We start from the raw sequence: 22,019 nt of genomic DNA on the forward strand, positions 1-22,019 counted from the left end.
ATATAGGACACAGTGAAAATCGAAAGCAAAGTGATGGAGAAAAGCAGGGAGGGGGGGAAAGAGTAAGAGCCCCAGGCTGTGAGGCACCAGCCCAAGTATCATAGTCAATTAACATCCCAGCCCAGCACTAATTCTCAGTCTATTTCAGACCATTAATTATGTGCACCATCAGTTCCAGCTCACTTGGCCTGACACAAGTCTTCATCACATCGCCTTGGCCCCTACGGATCATGTTTCTACCAGAAGAGTAGCTGCGCTTTACATATTCATGATGAAATGGAGACGAAAACTGTACTTATTAAGGCCCCTTCTTTTCAACTTGAGACCCTCAGTTGAAAAGAAACATGATCATTACCACCAACACACACTTAAACTAAGGAGATGTGTATACTCTGGCTGCCCCCTAATAGTTGATCCAAAACCAGGTCGACCAGAGGAGGATCACCGCAGAGGGAAAAGTGGGCAAGTGTCAAGGGCCCATCAAGTACCCAGGGCCCTGGTGAATGGGAGTCTTGGCCTAAGATTTTTTTATATACAGTAACTTTATTTTTTGCTCTTGAAATATTGGACTAAATATTCTTAGCCTTCTTGCTTCTCGTGTTTTTTCAGTAAAGGTAAGGGAGAGTCAACAGAGAGAGAAAAAGCTGTTTCTACGTGCTAACTGCAACTACAAACTATTTTTTGTCTACAAAGGGAAGGAATAATAACTTTGAGAGACTGCTCATGTGAGTCATACTTTAAGGGAGTTCAAAATATAATTTGCCTGTTTCACCTTTAAGATTGTGCAAAGACCAGAATGTAAGTTAAAGTTCCCTCTTTTAGAGGGTTATTAAACAATAAATAACAGAATTTAAAAGGTACATGTGCTGTGTGATTGTGAGCTGCCCTGTTCTATTGTGCAACTAAACTCTGCTTGGGGGGGGACACATGCATTCGGAGTATAATATTTGCGTTCTGTAGGTTAGGGGTCCAAGGTTAGTTTGTGTCCAGCGTCCATGGTTTTGACGCCTCCAAAATCTACAATTAGAAAATTAGAACTCATTGATTATTGATTTGAACTTTCGACTTCTAGTCGAGTAGGAACCAACATGTACTGCATCCAAAGCATGCTCTCATCACACTCTCTGATCTATAGGTGAGTTATTCTTAAAAGGAAATAGGTTTTAGTAGTTTGCCTATACGGCTGGTAGATATTGAAAAACATGTCTGACAAGTACTGGGAAGTTTCAGGTGTGAGCAGGTCCATTAGGCTGTTCACTGGACAGGTAGGATAAATCACCCTACATGTAGAAATTGGGTTAACTGTGGGAGGAAGGAGAGGGGGAGCAAATGGTATCAGCAAATTACCTTTCTTTCATATCCTGGCCCCGTACTTCTGGAGAGGCCAAATCAAGAGTGCCGGGCTCTGCGTCTGACAGGTTGGAGCGTGTACTGTAGTAACACCTGACTGCCCTGTTCTAATTTCACCAGCAGCAGGAGCAGCTCCTTTATGTTGCCATAACCGGCAGCCCAGAAAACAATCAACAACAGGCCAGGAAGCAGGCCGCAAAATTGTAGCAAGACGAGAAGGTATAAGGAACTGTACAGGGATAATTAAGAAGGGTGAAGTGTGCAAAACGACCCTGGCAGGGTTGAGATAATATCCTCTGAATAAGCCGAGACACTCTGAAACTTGAGTTGGAATCTGAGGAACTCATTCACAGAATGAAAAAAAAGCCACACTGTGCAAACAAAGCCACCGGCGAGGTGACATTGAAAACGACTTGCTCCCGGAAGATCAGCCACTTTTACTGGCATCAATTTCCTGTTGATGCAACCCCCCCAAAAAAAGTCTTGCCTTAATCAATGTCCTCTCGTTAGAGCAAATTTAATTGGCTACCTCATAGTACAACAATTAGAATTGTGCCGATACCTCCTCCAGTTAACCGTTCAATCGCTGCACGCTTGCACAGCTACAGAGTTCAGCCCCTCGAACGATAATCAATTGATGAATATCAAATAGCCAACACGGACCCCGGGAAGATGGATGAGGCGGCGTCCTGAACAACCACGTCTCGGGGGGGGGGTCAGCTGGTTAGCCATTCAGCGCCACCAGAGGCTAACACTTTATACGGCAGCTACAATCAATCACAGCTCACAGATCATTTAAGGGACGAAAAGACAAAGTAAAAAAAAAGGTGCAGATTGTGCTTCTTCACTGTGATTGTAACCAACATGTACTGCATGCTAGAATCCAAACAAACAAAAAAAAGGAGAGGAGAGGGAGAGGAGCCGGGACAAAGTCTGCATCAAAAACACAATGAACCGGGATGAAAGTGCCTGCTCAGCTCCGCGGCGATGACAAACATCCAAATATCTGTCACTTGGTGTCTCCTTGTCATCACCTTTCGGGAGGGGCTGTCAGCACCGCTGTCAGCACATCCATTGGCAGATTTTCATCCCGCACTATTTATCCCTGAGCAGGTGTTCCTGACTGCATTCACAATAAATGACAAGTGAGAATAATTGGACAAAATCCTGAAATTGAGTGGAAGGGATGAGAATTTTCTTCTTTTTTTTGCTCCCTTGGATCTTGAGAAAGAAATTAAGATACAGTCTGAGTGTGTCACCGTTGATTAGATGATTGAGATCGATTTAAATGATGGGCCGATGATTTGCAAAGGCATGAGTGTTCATTTTGGGAACTGAAAGTAAAAGAAAAGTGCAGCTGCTGCCATTTTATGAAAATGTATTCAGTATTAACACTGATTCAGTTGGCTTATAATGACGGCTCCTGGCTAGACTTGTCACCTTGCTCCGTGGCCCTAACAGGCATTTTCTTTCGACACCATAATGTCAGCCTGCCACAGGACGGAGCAGAGGGCTGAATTTTTAAATCTGTGCAGCGTGCACAGGCAAGTGCTGATGGCTGAAAACTAAGAAAGAGGCATTTCAGGTGAAACTTACTTGTTTTTAATTCTTAGATATAAATAAAAAAAATAACTATAATGTAATCTGAAATCAATCCTGATTACTTTGCCTACATTTTTGGTCAAACATTACCTCCAATCCAGCAGATGAACTTACCAAGAATAACAGTGAGGCTCTTTGTCTGCCTGTGATTGGTCCACCACAGCAGGCCATTGTTATAGTATCTTATCTGGGTGAATAATTGATTGTGATTGCCTGCAGGGTGTCTATCAATTCCTTAAAAATGGACACCTTTTAAGTAGTTCTGTTGAAACTATCTTTGCATCTTGCGCTGGCTGAACTTTTGCAGTGATTACATAAAAGATATGTGTATATTTAAATCTCCTAACAGACAATCACATGTGATATCTGGTCTGTTCACTTGAATTTCCATTGCATGTGAAGCTTATGTTTACGACTCCTCGGGTATTGGTCAAACCCTCGGGCTTTGCAGGGAGACAAGATTTATTTCCGGGCTTTTTGTGCCTTAATTGTAGAGATAGTGGAAAGAGTCGGAAATCAGGGAAAGAGAATGATGTGCAGGAAAGGAGCCACAGGAGGGATTTGAACCTGGGCCGCCCGCTTGGAGGACTATAGCCTCCATACACGGGGTGTGCACACTAACCACTGCGCCACCAGCACAATTCTTATAAGACCATAAATAAAGATTCATTTTTTTCCCCTTAGCATGTGGCTAAAGCCTTTCCAGTCTTCCTTATTGGGAGAATACTGGACACCTAATCGAGCTTCATCCCTTACGTATAGCAGCTATTCTGTCTTAACATCCCTTAGCTGTATATGCCTCCACAGCCTGAGCAAAAAAAAGAAAGACGGCAAAATAGCACATCAAAAAAGACTAAGACCCAATATATTTCCTAATACCTCTGGTTCGAGGAGGGGTTATCATTGCCTCACAGTCCTCTGCAGTGTATCGAAGCCTCCATCAGCGCTGAGATACCGGGTCACTTTCACTCTAAAATAGCAGCTAGACCCGTCGGATAAAGACAATGATCCCATATCTCTTCAGGGTGCTCAGTGTAAGTATCAGCCTCCCCTGTGTTTTGAAAAGATATGGCTCGAAGCAGACAGGCATTAGAGGACCGTCTGAGAAAAACAGGACAGAAAACAAAAGTGAGTAAATATCCAATTTGCTGCAGAAATCACACATTTTCACGGTTATCCCCCGTGATAATTTGAATGTGTTTTCCTTTTTGGTTCATGGCGAATTCCAATATTTTTTCCCAGTGTGAAGTAGGACAGCAAGGCTCTGCGTGTCTCCTGCTGTATAATGATATTTTTTTTTTAGTGTGGCCAAATAGTCGACGCAGTTGGCAGTTGTTGTCCGAAATGTGAATTTATTTGTCTGGAATCCGTACTCTTGGTACTTTTTCTGTTGAACAATTGGTTCATTTTTACATTCTCTTCCGAAGATTTTTTCTGTGAAAGACTCATTTTTTACCTCTCTTATTAACAATTCCCGCCGCATCCATTCAAGTGCTCAAGCTTCTGATTGATTGGGCTGAAATGATTAGTTCTTATCTCACCCGTTGGCTGTAAAGGATACTCAGCCTGCAGGCAAACAGAGAGGCTTGATTCTGTATCACAAATGCAAGAATTTCATCTCCTGCTTTTTTAGTTTTTCTCCTCGGAGCCCCACTCCAACAAAAAAGCTTTCCATCTGCCGGGCATTGTTCAAAAATAAAAATGGGGCCCGAGAGCCGCTATAACAGAGCGTGGAATCACATTTTTTCAGAGACTGTGAAAGCAACGATAGCTCTCCATTATCTGCAAAAAAAATCTGGGACGAGGTTCATCCCTCTGAGGTTTTAAGTAAAGCGAAGTCCTTGTCATAACTTAACACCTCTTGTTCCAGATCTTTTAACGCATCCCTCTTCAGAAATGACTTCTGCTTCAGTGTGGGAATAAGGAAATCTGTTTGAGCCGTGTTAATATTAAAGGCGAGAAGAGAAGTCAGCGGACATGAATAAGTGAGAGGGCATAGAGAGACTCGTTTGTCTTTATCGTTGGAATCAAAGAGAATCGAGGGAGGGGGAAGATAGAGGGAAAATGGCACAATAGTACATGGGACTGATAGGAAATAGTGCTCAAGCTGAAAAAGTCATCCATGAAATTGCGAGTTGCATCCCTTTAAAGCCTCTTGATTGATGGTGGCAGTTTAAAAAGCCTGGCAGTTCCCCAGGTCTGTGGAAGTATTAGAAACAAGTACTTTAAGGTTCTCTTAAAGGTAAATGCACCCTAAAACACTTTCACCCAGTTAAATAACAGCTATTGGCAGCAAACATTTCTGGGCCCAATCTGCCGCTTGGTAATGTGTTCCTCTTATTCCTGTTGATAGCCGGCCAGACGTTACAATTGGCCTCTACAGCTGTGTGCTACTTAATAGGAGCATGTTTTGTCTGGCTGTTTTTTTCTACAGTAAATCTCAAATTTAAGTGCCTTCAGCTGGAGACAACAGATATGCCTCTGCTCTAAAAAAAAAAAAAAAAAAAAAAATACATTCTGGGTAAAGGTAAATTTATTGTTAGAAAGTGCAAATTGTTTGAGCCGAGGATTTTCCTTCTCCACCTGCAGCACACTAAAGTATTACACTCTTACATGTTCTATTTGTGATTTACTTCTGCGGTTATGAAAATGGATCTAAATAGCTGCATTTCATTTTCCTAGTTACTATGGCAACAAGCTCTATAACCTGTAACCTCTTTATTAATCCCTGTCTTTGTTGCAGCTTTAGATTACAGTGTACAGACAGTTTAGTTCAAGTTGACCTCTTCTGCTGATCCTCATTTTAAAACTCACAGTGTTACAATGCTGGATTCCCAAACTAAACGAGGGGCAAAGTTTCAGATCATGTGGTTAACGTACGGTGAAGTAATCCCAGGATGAGTCTGCAGAGGGCGCTAAACAGCTTGTTTTGCAAAACACGCAATAGTTCCTCGATATGAAACCAAGAATTTCCCGAGACGGCTTCGAACCTCTACATAAGACCTCTTGCAACTTTCTTCTCCGAGCACTGGAGAGCAGACCCTCCTCTGGCAGCCCTGCAGCGTTGTGCCCCAGGGAAAGTTTCCAGAGAGCTGGCCAATCAGAAGAAAGTGGGCACGTGAGGAGGGGGCCTTAAAGAGACAGCAGCTGTATTAACTGTTTCAGGCAGATGCTGAAATGAGGGTTTTTACTGACACTGGTATCAGATAAAAAAGGAGGTTTTTGAGCTGTAAATCATGCAAAGCTACTCTAAACGTTTTACAGACTGACAACATGAAAGGCTTGTGTATGTGAACTAGTGTTTTAAAGCCTTTGGACATCTTGCGAGAGAAATGTGACCTACTGCCAAAGTTACATAGTGCTGAAATCAGGCGACCGGGGCACTCTGTGGACAAGCAATAGATGCTTTTATTCTGTTTAAGGATCATTTACAACAAAAAGTTGAAGTCTGAATCTAGCGTCAACTTTTCAGTCTCGTTCTGATCTACCATCCTAAAAACAGAAGCTCCAAGATTAATTTGAACTCTGGGTGTCTCACTTAGGAGTTTTAAGCTCCTTCTGCCAACTATAAGGCAGCTATAATGTACTCATTAACGCTGGCTGCTTGTTGGACTACATCCACTGCTCTAAATCCAGAAGCATGATACATTTATTTTTAGAGCTCATGACAGAACATAGATCTGCAGAACAGGTCACAGTCTCGATATCACTTCATGTTATTTTCATTTTACAGAAACCTGAATACAAAATAAACCTTCCTATACAAAATTATAAATGTTAGTTATAGATGTAGTGAATGAGGAACGTGTTGAATGAGTGTTGGCAAAGGTGGTATTTGTTGTAAGGAGGATGACTCAAAGCAGGTGCATTGTGGGAGTTATTCAGGTCTTTTTTTTATGTCACTTATGCTGTGATGAGGTGAGCCCTGCACAAACCTCCTCGACCTCTGACGCTTCTTTTGATTCTCATGTTTCCTCTTCACTGAACAACACAGGAAGCTCCGAAAGCACATTGACTTCTTTTCGGTATATACCCAAGGCCGCCCATAAGGAGAGATAAAGGGGAAGCTCTCTGGGGTCCAAAAAACGTGGTCCACCCCATCCAATTATTAGCAACAATGACCACATATTATTTCTCACCAAAATTCTCACCATCACCTCTACAAGCAAAAAGTATGCATTTTATTTGTATCCGCTTCAAAATCTGAACCCCCTCCTCTACAAATTATATAAGACTTTTTTTTGGTTATGTTACCGACGTAAGCTGGCCCATTGACCTTAACCGTTATGCCAATTATGTCGGAATAAGTATACCCATTCCAGGACCTGCACAGAGTCAGGATGCCAGAAAATAAATAAAGCAGAATAGAATACATAATTAGACATATCTGCACGGTGAATTTGAGTTTCTAAAGGAAACTGTTCAATGTCCAAATCTATAAAATACAAGGAGAAGGTAATTCAGCTCATGATTTGTCACTGTTAAAGCTGTTAATAAGTTAGTTGCTATTAAGTTACTGGATTGACCAACACACTACTACAATTATAATTTCAGGCAAACTTGATTTTTCTTTTCATTCGGAGCTTACTGAATCAATTTTGACAATGCATGGCCTTGAAATCTCTGTACACTAAAAGACCTCCAGCTGCACGAATCTGATAAAAGCGAGGTGTAAAGAAAGAAGGCTTTTACAGTGACGCTGCTGCACGAGGCCTTTGGAGGTGTGTGAGTTGGCCCTGAGTGTGAAAGCGATGACCCATAATGAATAAAATCCATCTGCACTTTTTTCCCATTTGAACGCCAACTTATTATCTATCAGTGTGTCGTCTCTCTCGTGCAGTTTTCATTGAGAATTGACTGAATATAAATTCCTTTTTATGGTTGAACATAATGAGAATATTACATGAAGTCAAAGTTGCAAACCTCATTCTCAATCTCGTAAAAAAAGTTGTCATGAATAACCACCCAAATATCATTTAATGTCTCCACTTCAGTGAGAAACTGCTCTCCAATAATAACCCCATCTCAGATTTTAAATGCACATTTTTTATATATATTTGATCTCCTCTTTGTTTAAGACGGAGTTCACAGAGGTGAAATTGATTTTCAGATTCACACGTTCTTATTTGCAAATAAAGAGAATCATATCTCATAACCATTATTATTTCCCTGAAGCTTTATTTTTCACTTCAGCTGCTTCCATCAACATGCTCATTATTCAGCACAGGATTATTTGCTTTTACAACGACTCTGTTTGCTTTCATTTTTAAACTGCATGGTGCTGTGTTGTATGAGCTATATGAGCAGTGATCCACTGTTAGAAGATGTTTCAGAACTAGATCTTCATGTTGTTATGTTGCTAAGCAACATGGACCAACCCTCTCACTTCATACTGGGGGTATCTTATTTCACTGTTTCTCATTTGCTTTGAGGAAAGGTAAAGCTTTGTTTGTTGCATTGTGCTAGTTACAAGCGTCAACCTCTTGTGGTGAAAAATGGAGCCAATGGAAAAAACTGTAGTTCCTCAAGTGTCCACATGAGGCTTCCTGCAAAAGCCAAGTAATCCCCATCAGGTCCCATTCTGAGATGGCTGTTTTAACATTTTATTTTGGGGCTTTTGTAGCTTTTATGGTACAGGGCAGTGGATACAGTAGAAAATAGGGAGGGGAGAGTTAGGAAGACATGCGAGAAAGAGGCCAAAAGTCGGAGTTAGATAGAAATAAAGATGTTTACAGCCTGGTTCAAAAAACAAAGTTGGTATAAAAAGCAAATTTCTTTACTCACACTATATGGGGGGGGGGGGGGGGGGGGGGGGGTGACCGCCATGTTGGGCTTCTAAATGTCACTTCAGAAACACATTAGTGACATCATTGGTACAACGGTTGGTAGTTCCAGGCGTACCTTATATCTCTATTAAAGAAAGTAGTGGAGCTTTAAGATGTTGTTTTGAAGGGTTTGAGTATTTCACTGGCTTTATGGTCACATCTATTCTCCAACAGAACAGTCATTGATTGCATCAATTTGGGCTCTTTTATGCTCATATTTACAAATGTATGACCTCAAGCCCACAGATAAATCCTTCTCTGGAGTCAAGATGACACGTTCTATGTCATAAATTCATTTTTTTTTTTACATTAGTCAGCTGAATAATAACACAAGTTTAAATTGGGAACCCAGAGGTATAATTATGGAAATGTGACATAATTTAGCTGAACTGTGTTGAAATTGTGATTCTGCATAACTCAGGTGAGATGTGCGCGACACCTTTTACATGATTATTAAACCTGTCACATAATTACAAGGGGAGCTCTCGTACAGTGAGAAAACAGAGTGGAACAGATCTCCGAAGAACAAGAGGGGAATGCATATTTATGAGAAACGACGAGCTCATTATTCTAAGACGCCTGGCTCTGTGAAAACCTTTACAATAGGAGCCTTTTGCTGAAGACAGGCTATAAAACAAGTGACTGTATCTAATGTTGGGACTGCAGAATATCAGCATTACACTTCACATTGCTTGATCTAGATTAGAGATGCACAGATACTCAGATATGGATATTTAAAATTACATTTCAGCTGATTACCAACTCGGAGTATTTTTTTTTATTACTTCCTCATTATTCTTTGTGCCTGTTTTTCAAATGAGACCTGATGTATTTGAATAGTTCTTACTTGTCCCTCCTCTTGAAATGTCTCCTAACCATGTCTTACAAACAGCATGATGCCGATCTTTCCCAGAGACGGTGTAAGAATCCCACACTGCTGACATCAGTGACTTCTTCTGCCCAAGAAAAACTATTTGGAATCAGATGTTAGCTTGCTAGCTAGCCAGCATTATATTGATAGCACACAACAGATACACACCGTTTACTGACAGCGGTGCATGCTACATTGTTTGCCGATGTGCTGATGTCTGTTAACGGGGATGATGTCGGCCGATACCGATGTTCAACCGATGCATCCCTTAAATTGATCATTTCTATTTTTATTTCAAAATGCAAGATTTAAAAAGGTCCGTGTTTGATATTCTCAACTTGGCATCATCAGTCATGGTTCAAGAATAGTTTTGAGTTAAAAATCCACAGGGAGCACCTCCAATGTTATAATTAATCTGACAGTGTAAAGATAACTCTGGAAATGTCAGAAACCACTTTTATTTCTGCAACAATGCCCAAGACCAAGTAGACTGCTTATCAAGAGTGAATACCAACTCTGACTTCATCATTGAACAATCACCATGATGTGATGCTAGCATAACATTTGTTATTGAAGTGCCTCTAGTTAAGGCTAAACTAGCAGCTTTCGGTCATTTACGATTTTAATCATCATTATCTGCTGCACTAAGCACTAAGGTTTTTTTTAACTCCATGGTCAGACAACTTCTCTTCATTTTCCTTCGGTGTCTTTCACTAAAAAAACGTTCACAAATGATGCACATGAGCTTAGCAGTACAACAAGAGGGAGTGCTATAGGACTGTACAGCTGTCCCCCTGCCGTCCTGGGGGGCAAAGCAGTTGACAAGCGGCGCCTCTGGATATCATCTGATTGGATGCAAGAAGAAAGTTGGCATGATTTGTATTCTCATCATGTTGAGTGTGTGGAAGGACTAAGGTTCAGATGTAGCATCTGTTCTCTGTCTCCAGGCGTTTGTCCCCAACTCCTACTGAGCTCACAGTTTTTGTTTTATTTCCTACTAAGGTGATCACTCCAACCCCAATTTCGCCAATCAGACATGTTATTTTATTTCATCTTATTCGGCGAGAAAGCTGTGAGAAGTGAATCATACATTTGAGGAGAGCTAGACGATGACAATGCTCGGGGGGGGGGGGAGGGGGGGAGGACAGAAATGAAGGTCGACTCACCTCGACTGCGCTTCCAGCTGTCACAAGTGGACAGACAGGAGAATCACCTGAAACCTGAATTGATTTCTTTGAGAGAGAGCGAGAACAACATTTCAGATATCTGTTGACCTCCCTTGATGGAAAGTGTCACAGGCCGGGCCAAAGACGGCGCATAAGACGGAGTAGAGTCAGACAGAAAATGTCATTTCAGGAGGAGACAAGCTGTGCCTTTTTAAAAAGTGCCACTGGCCAGCTCCCATTACAGACGCTGCTGTCACTTCCAGCTGGATGTAAACTTCTGAACTGCGGCGCTCTTCAGCCTCTAATGAGCGGAGAATCAGGGTTTTATTGCAGTATAATTCCTCCAGTGGAAAAAAGCACTTAGCGCATGTGTTACATCTCAAGAAGAAGGTGCCTCTGTCTAACATCCAAGCATAAATTAACGTTTTCATATTACATCCCAAATGACACAATAGCCGTATGTCTGCTAGTTATTCTCTTTGCGCCCTCCTTCAAACAGCTGCCGCGGCTGGCTTGATGATTTATTAACTCGAGGTATTTGATGAAGCTCTCCTAGAGAAAGCCACTTGATAGAGTCTCCTAGCAATGGAAACAATTTCAAGCCAACTTCACAGATAATTAGGCACTTTAGCCTGCGGACTTGATTTTCGAAATAAGCCGAGCTCCCAGCAAACACACTTATACCTCAACACAGTGGAAAAGCTCCGGGGTGTACGGGATGGGAAGGTGGAGGGGAGGGGGGGGGGGGGGGTCTTTGGAGGACAACTTTGTTCCATTCTTTAGGGCGTCTTTTTAAAGGTTGACTAACGTGTAGCTCAGAATCTCCAGACATTGTTTTTTTTAACAGCTTTATCTGATATTTTTAGTGAATTACCTCACAGTTGCTTATAAGACAGGAAGCAAAAGCTCCAGTATTTTCTACCACCTCCATGTTTTCAGTGGGAGTACCAGCTGTAAATATCGACTATGTATTTGAATGCAGGTTAAACAGGGCTCCTACTCTTCTCATCTCTTGTGGTGCTACACAGGATGGTATATTTTCTGTATTTTGCACAAGTTGACAGCAACACATGCAGGCGTTCCTTGTACATTAACGCTTCGTCTTGTACTCAGTAATCTTGTATACCCATTAATTACACATATATATGCAGGTAATTGGTGCATCATTTTCGCGCCTTAGTAATGTTATGTCTCCAGTTTGGTTCTGAGTCTGACACTGGACCAGAGAGCGGAGTACTGCAAAGATGATTCACTCTGAAGAGGAAGAGGAAATTAACACCCTGAGTACTGCTTAAGCAGAGAGGTCAAATATCTTGGCAACCTTTTGCAAATGATTCAATGGATGATGAAGCCAGTTTAATACAGAATGTTGGGTGGTACAGCATGTTCTATGCATTTGCAAAATCAATTCTATTTGCATCCCAGTGATGTCATGGCGACTCTTTTTGAGGCTGCTTTGCTCCTCGGCGCATCAAAAAGAGTAAAAAGCTGAGAACTATGTTGAATGCCGTCGTGCCGTGCCGAGATCTTCATACATTATGTGTGCCAAGATTTGACAGTGTGTTAGTCATATGTTCATCAGAAGATTAGTATCTACAAGTCAAGACAGTGATAAGAAACCGTATGGAGAAGCACTCTGTGTCCACGCTGGAGTACATGGAGAACGTATGAATGAGTTGTTAACCTTCTGAAATTTGTGGGAGACTTCACTGGAGCTTTAACGATCGATCTTAAAGATACAATGTGCATATTCCACAACCAGGGGGCTCTCAATCAATCGCGGATTCTTGGGAGTCTGCTACTCCCCTCCCTCCCGGTGAAAACGAACTCTGCGTTGACGTAGTAAAGATGAACCTGACGAAGAGAATATGTTTACTGACCATGTATCCGAGTATAATTTACATGACGTTGTTATCACAGCAGCACATACAGCAACAGTACGGCAGCTTTCAGTAGCAGCTCCCGCTTCCTCTTGTAGCAATCTTTGACGTAACATCTGGTGTTTCCATGGCAACGATAAACATTCTGTCTGTTGCAGTTTTTCAAAATGAATTTAGATGTTTTAATGAAAAGCGGCCATGGAAAGATCTTGTAGCCTTTATTTGAGCTGTTTTTTTCTTTTTTGCAGAAAAATCAGAGGATTTGGTTTTGTGTTTTCACAGTGTACGATTGTTGAAGATGACATTTGGTAATGTTCTTGAATGCACGGTAAAGGTAGTGAAAATGTGTGCATTAGTTAGAGCGGGTGCTCCCCACACATCATGACAAACTTTCTTTTTATGTCCAATGCATGAAGTTTGAGCTCTTATGTATGTTTTGACTACTATAGAACAAAGTTTAAAAATGATATTGGGTATACACAGGGCCCACTGGTTTTAAACCTACAGAGACAATATACTGTCACAGTCCACAACATCATTAGATTGTTTGGGATATTAGGGAGTTAATGTATCATATGGGGTTTCTATGAGGCTGAAATTTCATTTTCTGCACCACGGTAGTGATGCTTTCATACCGCCTGCAGGTTTGTTATGAATTTACTGCACTCTAAAAATTACGTCCGTGTGATTGCATGGACTGATGTTTGCTTAACCATAATTGCGGGTGCATAGATGAATAACAGAATGATGCACGGTATATGGACCCCATATACTGCAAGGAAGTTAAACTATTTTACATCTCTAAGTATTCCATTATGTCTGTAATTTCATTAACGGAAAAAAAAAGAGAGAGCAGAGGACTGTCAGAGGTAATTAAAAGATAAGGTGAACAGTACAGTCTGCTCGCCCCGGCTGCATTAAGACATTTAGCTTCTACAGTCGGAGCATAATATCCCCTCAACACACACACATACATGTAACACACATATATAACACTGTAGTGATCACAGAGGTGCTCTCCCACCTGCCAAGCATACTCCTGGCAGATGTGAGCACTGGAGGGAGATGTGTTGCCGTCCTGCCGTGTTGAAACTGGTGAGATATTGAGTGTGACGTGTGCACAATGGTTGTCAACATGAATGACTCATAAACAAGCAAGAGATTAGGACAGCCTACACCGCGGCTCATTTCTGCAGAGATCGGAGAGGAGGCACGACACCATCTCAAATATCAATTCTCACTTCCATCTTCTGTTTTTTTTTTTTATGTCGTCTTCACGTGGGCTGGGGGAAAACTGGCAGCAGAGGACCAACATCAAAACTCAGGGATCATTTTTACTTGGTGGTTTTCTGGTTTGTGTTTGGTTTATTTCACCCTCCAGTAGATTAGGCACAACAGATAATACATTTTTAAGTATAAAAACCAGGGTACCCCAAGATTCCTGAGGTCAAATTTAAGATCTTTATCAGACCACTTCAACTAAAATCCAGTGCCAACATTGTGACATCACTGGCAAAGGAAGAATGGTCTACTAGCACAATTTGTTGGGTCACCGCCAACAGACCAGCCAAGCATTAACCAGAATTACACCAGCGTAAATCAACATAATTTACATCCTGGTCTCGGAGCTTTTCTATCACTATTATGATGACCTGAAGAGTCTACTCAATAATATTGGTCACCATGGTGACAAGGCTTGCCACAACTAGTGATTGGTTGTCAGGAGAACAGCCAAAAAAGTCAGAGCACTCTGAAAAAGACGCTGGATGCAGTATATGCTCTCATGCTGGTGTAAAAAAACAAACATTATTGTGACATGTAGTGGGCTAGCTAACGGCAGTGTTTGCTAACAAGCAGTAAGTTAGTAAGTACTAACAGTAAGTACCTCAACAACAACAACAACAACAACAACCAAAACAGTAAAATACAATCAGAGGACAGGTCACCACCGCACATGAATGGAGCCCCATTACGTGATGATTGAGCAGCATTACTTTTGTATAAGTCTATATGTAAGGCCTTCATTTGAGGGAGAAAAAAATTGCTCTGGCATGTTTTTGTTGACATAACTGGAAGAAATACAAGATGTGACTCTGATTATTACAGGGGGGAAAAAAAACCACTTGGTCTGCAGAGACTGTTCTGCTGCTTTATAGCTTGTAGAAGAAGAATCTCTATGGCTGTATAATGAGCGCAGATGGAGAGTTTTAACGAGAAAGTGACACCCCGAGTATTGCTGCAGCTACTCCACCCTCCAGCTGCAGGGATGAGAAGCATGGAAAAAAAAGAAGAGCAGATTAGAGGAGAATGGTGGATCAACTTCATCAGTTAATTAAACTCTATTGCAGCTTGATGAGCAATTAATCAAGGCGGCGTGCAGAGTGTCAGGCAGGGCTGAGTTCTTCGGTGTGGTGTGTGTGTGTGTGCACCATACAGTATGTTCCCGGGGGGGGGGGGGGGGGGCCTGTGGGGAGCAGCACTTACCAAGTGAGCAGCCCTAAAATTGTACAGGGTGTAATGGGCTGGGTTTATGTAAGCAGCTATCAATCACTCTGTGACATAAGCCTGCACCCTATTAGAGCTCCAGGATTAGGCTCCTCTCCGTGGTAATCTAACCGAGAATTACTTGTCTAAGTGGATCCAAATTTCAGGAAATGCTGAAATGTGTTTGATAATTATTTAGTGAAGTAAGCATGGGCGTTCAAAGCAAATCCCAGCCTTGTATCGGAAGGCAGAGGCAACACCAGTCTAAGTTAATCACGTTAATATGGGAGAAGCATGAGCATGTCAGAGATGTGACTTTTCCTGCAGATTTAGATTCTTATCTTTCATCTCATATCTGACTCCCTCAATCTAACGGTTTGGGAGTTTCTTGTTCTTTGTCACTCGGCCACTTTCATCTACGTCTTCCATCTCTTTCAGGACGTGTGAGGCGGGCCTTTTCTTTTTATGCTATGGAAATTCGAGTTGGCAGTTTGTGACTAAACGCAGTAAATTTATTAACGAGACCATGGGGAACATTAAAAGTCAATTGAAGGAGGCTATTAAAAGCAGGATTTTTAATTGGGTTGGTCCCTCCACTATAACATCTTTTTTTGTCTATCTCTCTCTCCTTTTTTTTTTTCTGAGAGTACTAAAAAAGTTCTCAATTAATGTGTTTGGTGTGTGCTAGTCCTTGAAAGAAAGTTCCCATTTGGACTCACAGATGCTACACTCTTGAGTTACATTTCACTGTAAATTGGAGCTCTTGAAAGATAGAGAATTGGGGTGAGAATCTGCCTGGCTGTGAGGTCTTGATGATGGCAGATGCTCGTCCTATCTGCTGTCTCTCACTGTGCAGTTTAGTCCTGCTGCGGAGCTGCTGTCTCGGTGGCTCTCACTGAAGAGATTTTTCAAGAGGGGGCAAATCTCTTAAAATGACAGACTACAACTTGCACAAGGCTTTTACTACAACAGCAGCAGCCTCTACAGATCATCCCCCCGCCCGTTCAGCTCTAAAAACTTGACTGCACTGTAGCCACTGTAGCATCTGCTTTCCAGTTTCTGTTGATTGGTGTTTAAGCCCGCGAGAGGGTCAGTTAATTGTGTTGGTACTGTGGTTTAATGCATCAGATTATATAATCTGTTGAAATTACATTACAAAGCTTACAATTGTCCTAGTTTTTGGTAACTTGGTGTGACACATTACAAATGGGTTTAATTGCACTTTAGCTTCTGGCTCTTGAGACCATGCGCGACTCATTCTGCACTTTAAGGGGACCAAGCTGTGTGTGTGTGTGTGTGTGTGTGTGTGTGTGTGTGTGTGTGTAGTAGTAGTGGTGGCCTTAAAAAGAGTCAATTTGTGCATGTAGGGGAGTCAAAGAGAGAGAGATGTAGTGTAGTATTGGCTGTGCTGACTGGATAATGACATGCAGAGTGCGGCGCTGCTACAGCAGGTTGAGCCCCCAACCAGATGCTCCTTTCACTGCAGCCCATAAGCAGAGAGGCTGCATCAACACACACACACACACACACAGACACACACTCTCATCCGAGCTGGATTAAGCAGGAGGATTGAGGGACTTCGATCATGTCGAGTAATAAGAGCTTATTAGAGTAGATCACAATCATGTGTGGATGTGACGAGATGGAGGCTAAGCTCAGTTCAAGCTGTCTTTGAGACATCCTCCTTATGTTTCACTACTTGTATTTTTTTACTCTCTCTCTCTCTCTCTCTCTCTCTCTCTCTCTCTGTGTGTGCAATGATTTTAATGTTGACTGCAGTTTAATGATTCAGTCTCATGGAAACTGTTCAGATTCAATGATATCCTCACAGCAAGATCTCAAGCTACTTCAGAGTTTTTGTGGTGATGGCGAGAGTGTGTCTCCAGTATTTTGAAGGGGAAATACTTAGGATTGTGTGTGTGCATGCGCATGTGTGTTTGTGTGTGTGTAGTAGGTGAAAAACATTTTATAGCACTTTAAAGAAGCAGGTAGCAGCGTCGCACAGAGGGACAGGCACACAGCACTCTGAAGCTCGAGGGGAAACTCTTACCTACTGACTATATAATTTATTCAAGTGATGTTATTAAAACTATAAACAACAAGACGCCTATTACAGGGGTTTTTTTTAATGACGTTTTTCAGAAGAACACAGAACCTGCAGTGTTCAAATATATCATCGATGTTACATGCGGCTGCCAATCCGAGGCTATAATCCATTCAGGTATTCTGAGTTATGGTCAACACAGTAGGTCCTGCAGTTTAATACATAAACACCAGGAAATGTCTGTTCAGCCTGTACACTGCAAAAAACAGATGTGCATGTGATAAAGAGGATCCTTTAAGGAGAGCTTATGTTGTCATATAAGTGACTCTGGGGGGTGACAGATGTAAACCCCACGGGAACAGCACAAAGGAAAAGCCTCACACTGACAAATCCCTCTTGGTTTACAGTAATGTTGTGATTCTAGAGCAAAAAGAAAAAGCATTGTGGCTAGAAATCATATTTAAATTGTAATATTAATTTTATTAAACCAAATGCTTATTACTGTTTGCTCAGATCTATTCAATGTCACCTCTAACCCTCTTGCCTCTCATTGTGATGTAATAACAAGTTTAAAACAGACTCTGGGCTGAAACAAAAGGACGGTACAGTACGGCTCCTTCCATTAAGAAGCTGGAGCCCAGCAGAGAGAGCACTCAGTCTAATGCACAGTAAATGTTGTATGCAAACTGAGCTTTCAAACTGACTTTGTCTAATTGAAATTGGCTTATTTCATTAAATATTTTCTGCAGTTCTATTGTGAAGAGTTCCCACTGGCCTTTATTCTTTCTCTAGATCAACATGTCTTCTTACAGTCACCATTAAAAGAGAAATAACTGAATTCTAGAAGTGAACAACATGTGTCCCAGAACAATCTGTTCAGCATATGATGAACAATGAACGTAAAGATTGCATGCATGCTGAACCGTTCAGGGAGTGCAGGAAAATAATTGAACTTTTTATCTTTTATAAGAACCATTATGCCCAGTATTAATGTTGAAGTCAAGACCACAGTAACCAAGACCATGACATACCCAAGACAAATGCTCCAAGAACGAGACAAGACCAAAACCAAGACATTTAGGGATCAAGACCAAGTCAAGACTTAGACCAAGACCATAAATATCAAAGAAAAATCATCATCTCGTGTGCAGGGGGTTTGTCACTCACTTAGACCGTAACACTGGGAAGGTTGCGGCAGTAACCGGGGGATACAAATCAAACTACACAAGAATTGAAGTCTGACCCACAAACAGTATTTTTTAAATGTCATTAAAACCGTTTCTTTTTCTGTGCTCTTGTCTTTTCAGGAAAAAGGAAACATCGCCGTGGTTTTTAACGTGGGAACAGACGACATTAATATTGAGGAGACGTCAAAGTTTGTAAATGACGGAAAGTACCATATAGTGAAGTTTACGAGGAGTGGGGGTAATGCCACTCTGCAGGTGGATGACCTGCCAGTCATTGAGCGCTACCCCACAGGTGAGTCACCCACTCTGCACTCTTTAATTACATCTGCTGCTGCTTTACAAAAGCGATCAAATGACCTCGAGATTATCAAGCCCACTATTAAAGCCTTATCTGTCAGGATGTTTTTGTGTTGACTTGGCATGTGCTTTAATTGCTTTTTTTATGTTTCTGTTTCCAGCAGCTGTTAAGATTATTACCAGTGTTGTGGAGTTTTTTTCCCCCATCCTCTCTGATGTTTATCGCTCTACATTAATCAATGCCGTTAAAGAACTCCAGTCTATGCAAACAGGCTGCACTTTAAAGCCTCCATAGTCTAAAATATAAACTGTAAGAAAGGGCAACGCCCACCTGCATTACCCCCCCCATACATTGATAATCCACCCACAGTGTGTTCAATGTAAGTCAAATCAATACGCTATTTACAGACAAATTACCACTTTTATTGTGCCATGTAATTGTGTGCCAGTTCAATATTTATTCATCTGCCAATACAGTAGATTGATTGAATTAAAGTGACAGCGCAGACCAACCTGCAATGACAGAGTCAAATGAAACGAGCACCTGAATGAATCTGTTGTTTACCCAGAATTAAACACCAGATGATCAGCATCTGGTTAAAGCATGACGATGCACTCTCATATTAATCACTTTCACAGCAAACGGCCACGATTACTCATCGTGCTTTTCATTTTCTTTGTCATTAGTGCTACAACCAATAATAATCATTGTTATTCGTGTAGCACTATTCATAAACAAGGCTTACACGACAGTAGAGAATGAATTAGCTAATTACTACCTCGTGTAATGAATGTTAAGGAATTGAAAAACAACTCTACGTTCCACTTTATGTGACTGCAATACTCGTGCTGGCTCTCGCTTGTACAGTGAAGTGGTAACTGAGGGGAAAAACTCAGCAACACTGGTATATTTCTGTAGAATGTCAAGATGTTAGCAGTTTGATGGCTTTCAAAATGAATTTAAATGTCACTGCTTGTGTTGTTGAAATTGTTCACTTTTTAACTGCTTCAAGGCTTTGACAAAAGCGACAGAGGGTTAAAGGCGTGGGCCTATTAAACAACTCAAATTATGCACTTAAATCTTCAAAACTGCTAAATTGCTGCAGGAACAAGTCTACGTTACTGCGGCCTCATATCAGAATTTAGAAACATGTGTTCACAGATTGAGAGCTTGCATAACAACCAGACAGGACAAACAGGAGACAAATTCCACCTGTCTCTTCCCTTTTGCATAATGTCTGGTGACCTTTTTTAGCTCTGTCCGGTGCATTCATCCAAATGAAAGAGGGTTTTATGACTGAGACTCCACCGTCGCCTCTTGCCTCAGGTGATATGGAGGAAGCTAATGGCTTTTGACATGCTGTGGACATGGCAGAATGCACAGCAGGGTTAAATGCCTGGATGTTACGATCTCAATCTCCAAATAACAAACCCCCCTCCCTCTCCCCAAATGCTTCTGATACATACAGCTGTGCTGCTCATGACATGGATCAAGTTGGTGGAGTCATATTATTTTCATACACAAAGATGCAAGATTGATTGATTGATAAGTGTAAGATTGATAAAAATTTATCGTCCACATGTTGATAATCGATGAATTATTTCAGTGATTTTTCAAGCACAAAGAGATAAAAAGGCTGTTTCAAGCTTATTAAACGTTCAGCTCTGACGGTTATCTTGTCATTTATGACAGAAAATAAAAAAACGATTTTGATTTGATCACCTCAGGTTAGGTTGTCACGACACCAGAATTTAAATTCCGATACAAAAGTAGAAAAAAATCTTAACATTACTGGTACCTATTTCGATACCATAGCAACAAAAATACAACTCCTAGGTGTTTTTTATTTTTGGGTTTTCCAAATATTGCAATCAAACTCCAGCACAACATCTAAACTGCACATTTCACTGAGTTCGAAATCCATTTTAGAACGGAGGCAATCCAGAACTGTAAGATTTAGAGCGAGTGGCTATAACAATACCTTCATATTGACAATCCAAGAGAAATTATGAGAGGAGACATTCACACAATCGGGACATTCACACCCCTAGTCTAAATCATCTCCAAAAATAGGGTACAGACTCATTTTAGAATAATCAACCTAGATTATGGCTCATTATCCAGTTGAACTGACCCGTTGAATTTCAACAGACCACCGCTGCGCTCTTTTTCTTTCACCACGGCAGCTTTGAGTTAAAAATATCACTGAAGATATGTTAGCTTTTTAAAGCTTTGATAGTTTGTGATCACATCCATGATATCATGTATTTTGGGGTGCTGATGGCGCGGTGGTTGGTGCCCCGTGTGAGGAGGTTGTGGTCCTCTGGGTGGGTAGCCCAGGTTCGGGGCCAACCTGTGGCTCCTTTCCTGAATGTCATTCCCCACTCTTTCTCACCCTGGATTCTGGCTATGCCCACTGTCCTGTCCCTCCAATGAAGATACCTTGGGCCTGATGAGATATTAAAATATCAATCATTATTCTTGAAGATAATTAGCACATAAACCAATAATCATGGTTAGTTTCATCTCTACTGCAGAGTATGGCTAAAAATATTTTTTATGAATCAAGTGTTGATATATAGGAAAGAAAAATCTCTGATCTATACTTATTATTTTTGTTATATTGCACTTTTAAAATCTAGACTGAATGTCTTCCTCTCATCATAAATGCTGAGTAACAGATGCTGCGGGGAAAAGTGACCGACCTCCTCCCCACCAATCAAACGTCAGTGACAAAGCCAAGTCCAGCTACCTTATTAGAGCCATTACAGACTAATTACATCCAATCACAATTACTGCACGGCTCCTCCCCTCACCCCCCAGCACAAAAAGCCATCATTCTCTCAGCTAGCCTGTAGTTTGATTAGTATCCATGTATGCCTCTAACGCACTCGTAATAGCAGCCCTCAGCCGCTTGTAGGCCACTCACAGATCAACAGTGATTATAATAAGAGCAGACAGCAAAGATAAAAAATGATGGCTGCCGAGTGAGAAAGACAGAGAGCAGGAGATTATATGGGAGGGAGGGGTGCGATCGTTCTCAAAGCAAGGAAATAATTGCTTCACCAGGGCCGATATTGCTGCCCTGGTAATCTCATTAAAAGTCTCGCACTGCATACTTGTGAGCCATTAAAAGTCTTTAGCACAATTATTAGAATCTTAAAAAAAAGCAAAACGCACATGCAGACACATAACTAGCTTCTATTTGTCATCCTCTATTCTCGCTTTCTTTCTGAGATGCACACAAAAGCCTCGGCAGCAAGAAAAAGAAAAATTCAGTGCCTTCTCCCAAGTCTTGGCCATGGAAGTAAT

The 22,019-nt window shown here is 41.4% G+C and overlaps 1 protein-coding gene across 17 annotated transcripts in view; it reads left to right on the forward strand.

Annotated features, from left to right (window-relative positions):
* LOC109983199 (neurexin-1a) overlaps positions 1-22,019 on the forward strand; it is a 338,575-nt gene that overhangs the window by 258,802 nt on the left and 57,754 nt on the right. For all 17 annotated transcript variants that reach the window (XM_065959877.1, XM_065959879.1, XM_065959887.1 and 14 more), the window contains one exon: positions 18,530-18,701. In XM_065959877.1, the coding sequence (XP_065815949.1) occupies positions 18,530-18,701 (172 nt within the window). The remainder of the gene's footprint in view (positions 1-18,529; positions 18,702-22,019) is intronic.

Source organism: Labrus bergylta, chromosome 10 (assembly GCF_963930695.1).
Source record: "Labrus bergylta chromosome 10, fLabBer1.1, whole genome shotgun sequence".
In the NCBI taxonomy this organism is placed as follows: Eukaryota; Metazoa; Chordata; class Actinopteri; order Labriformes; family Labridae; genus Labrus; species Labrus bergylta.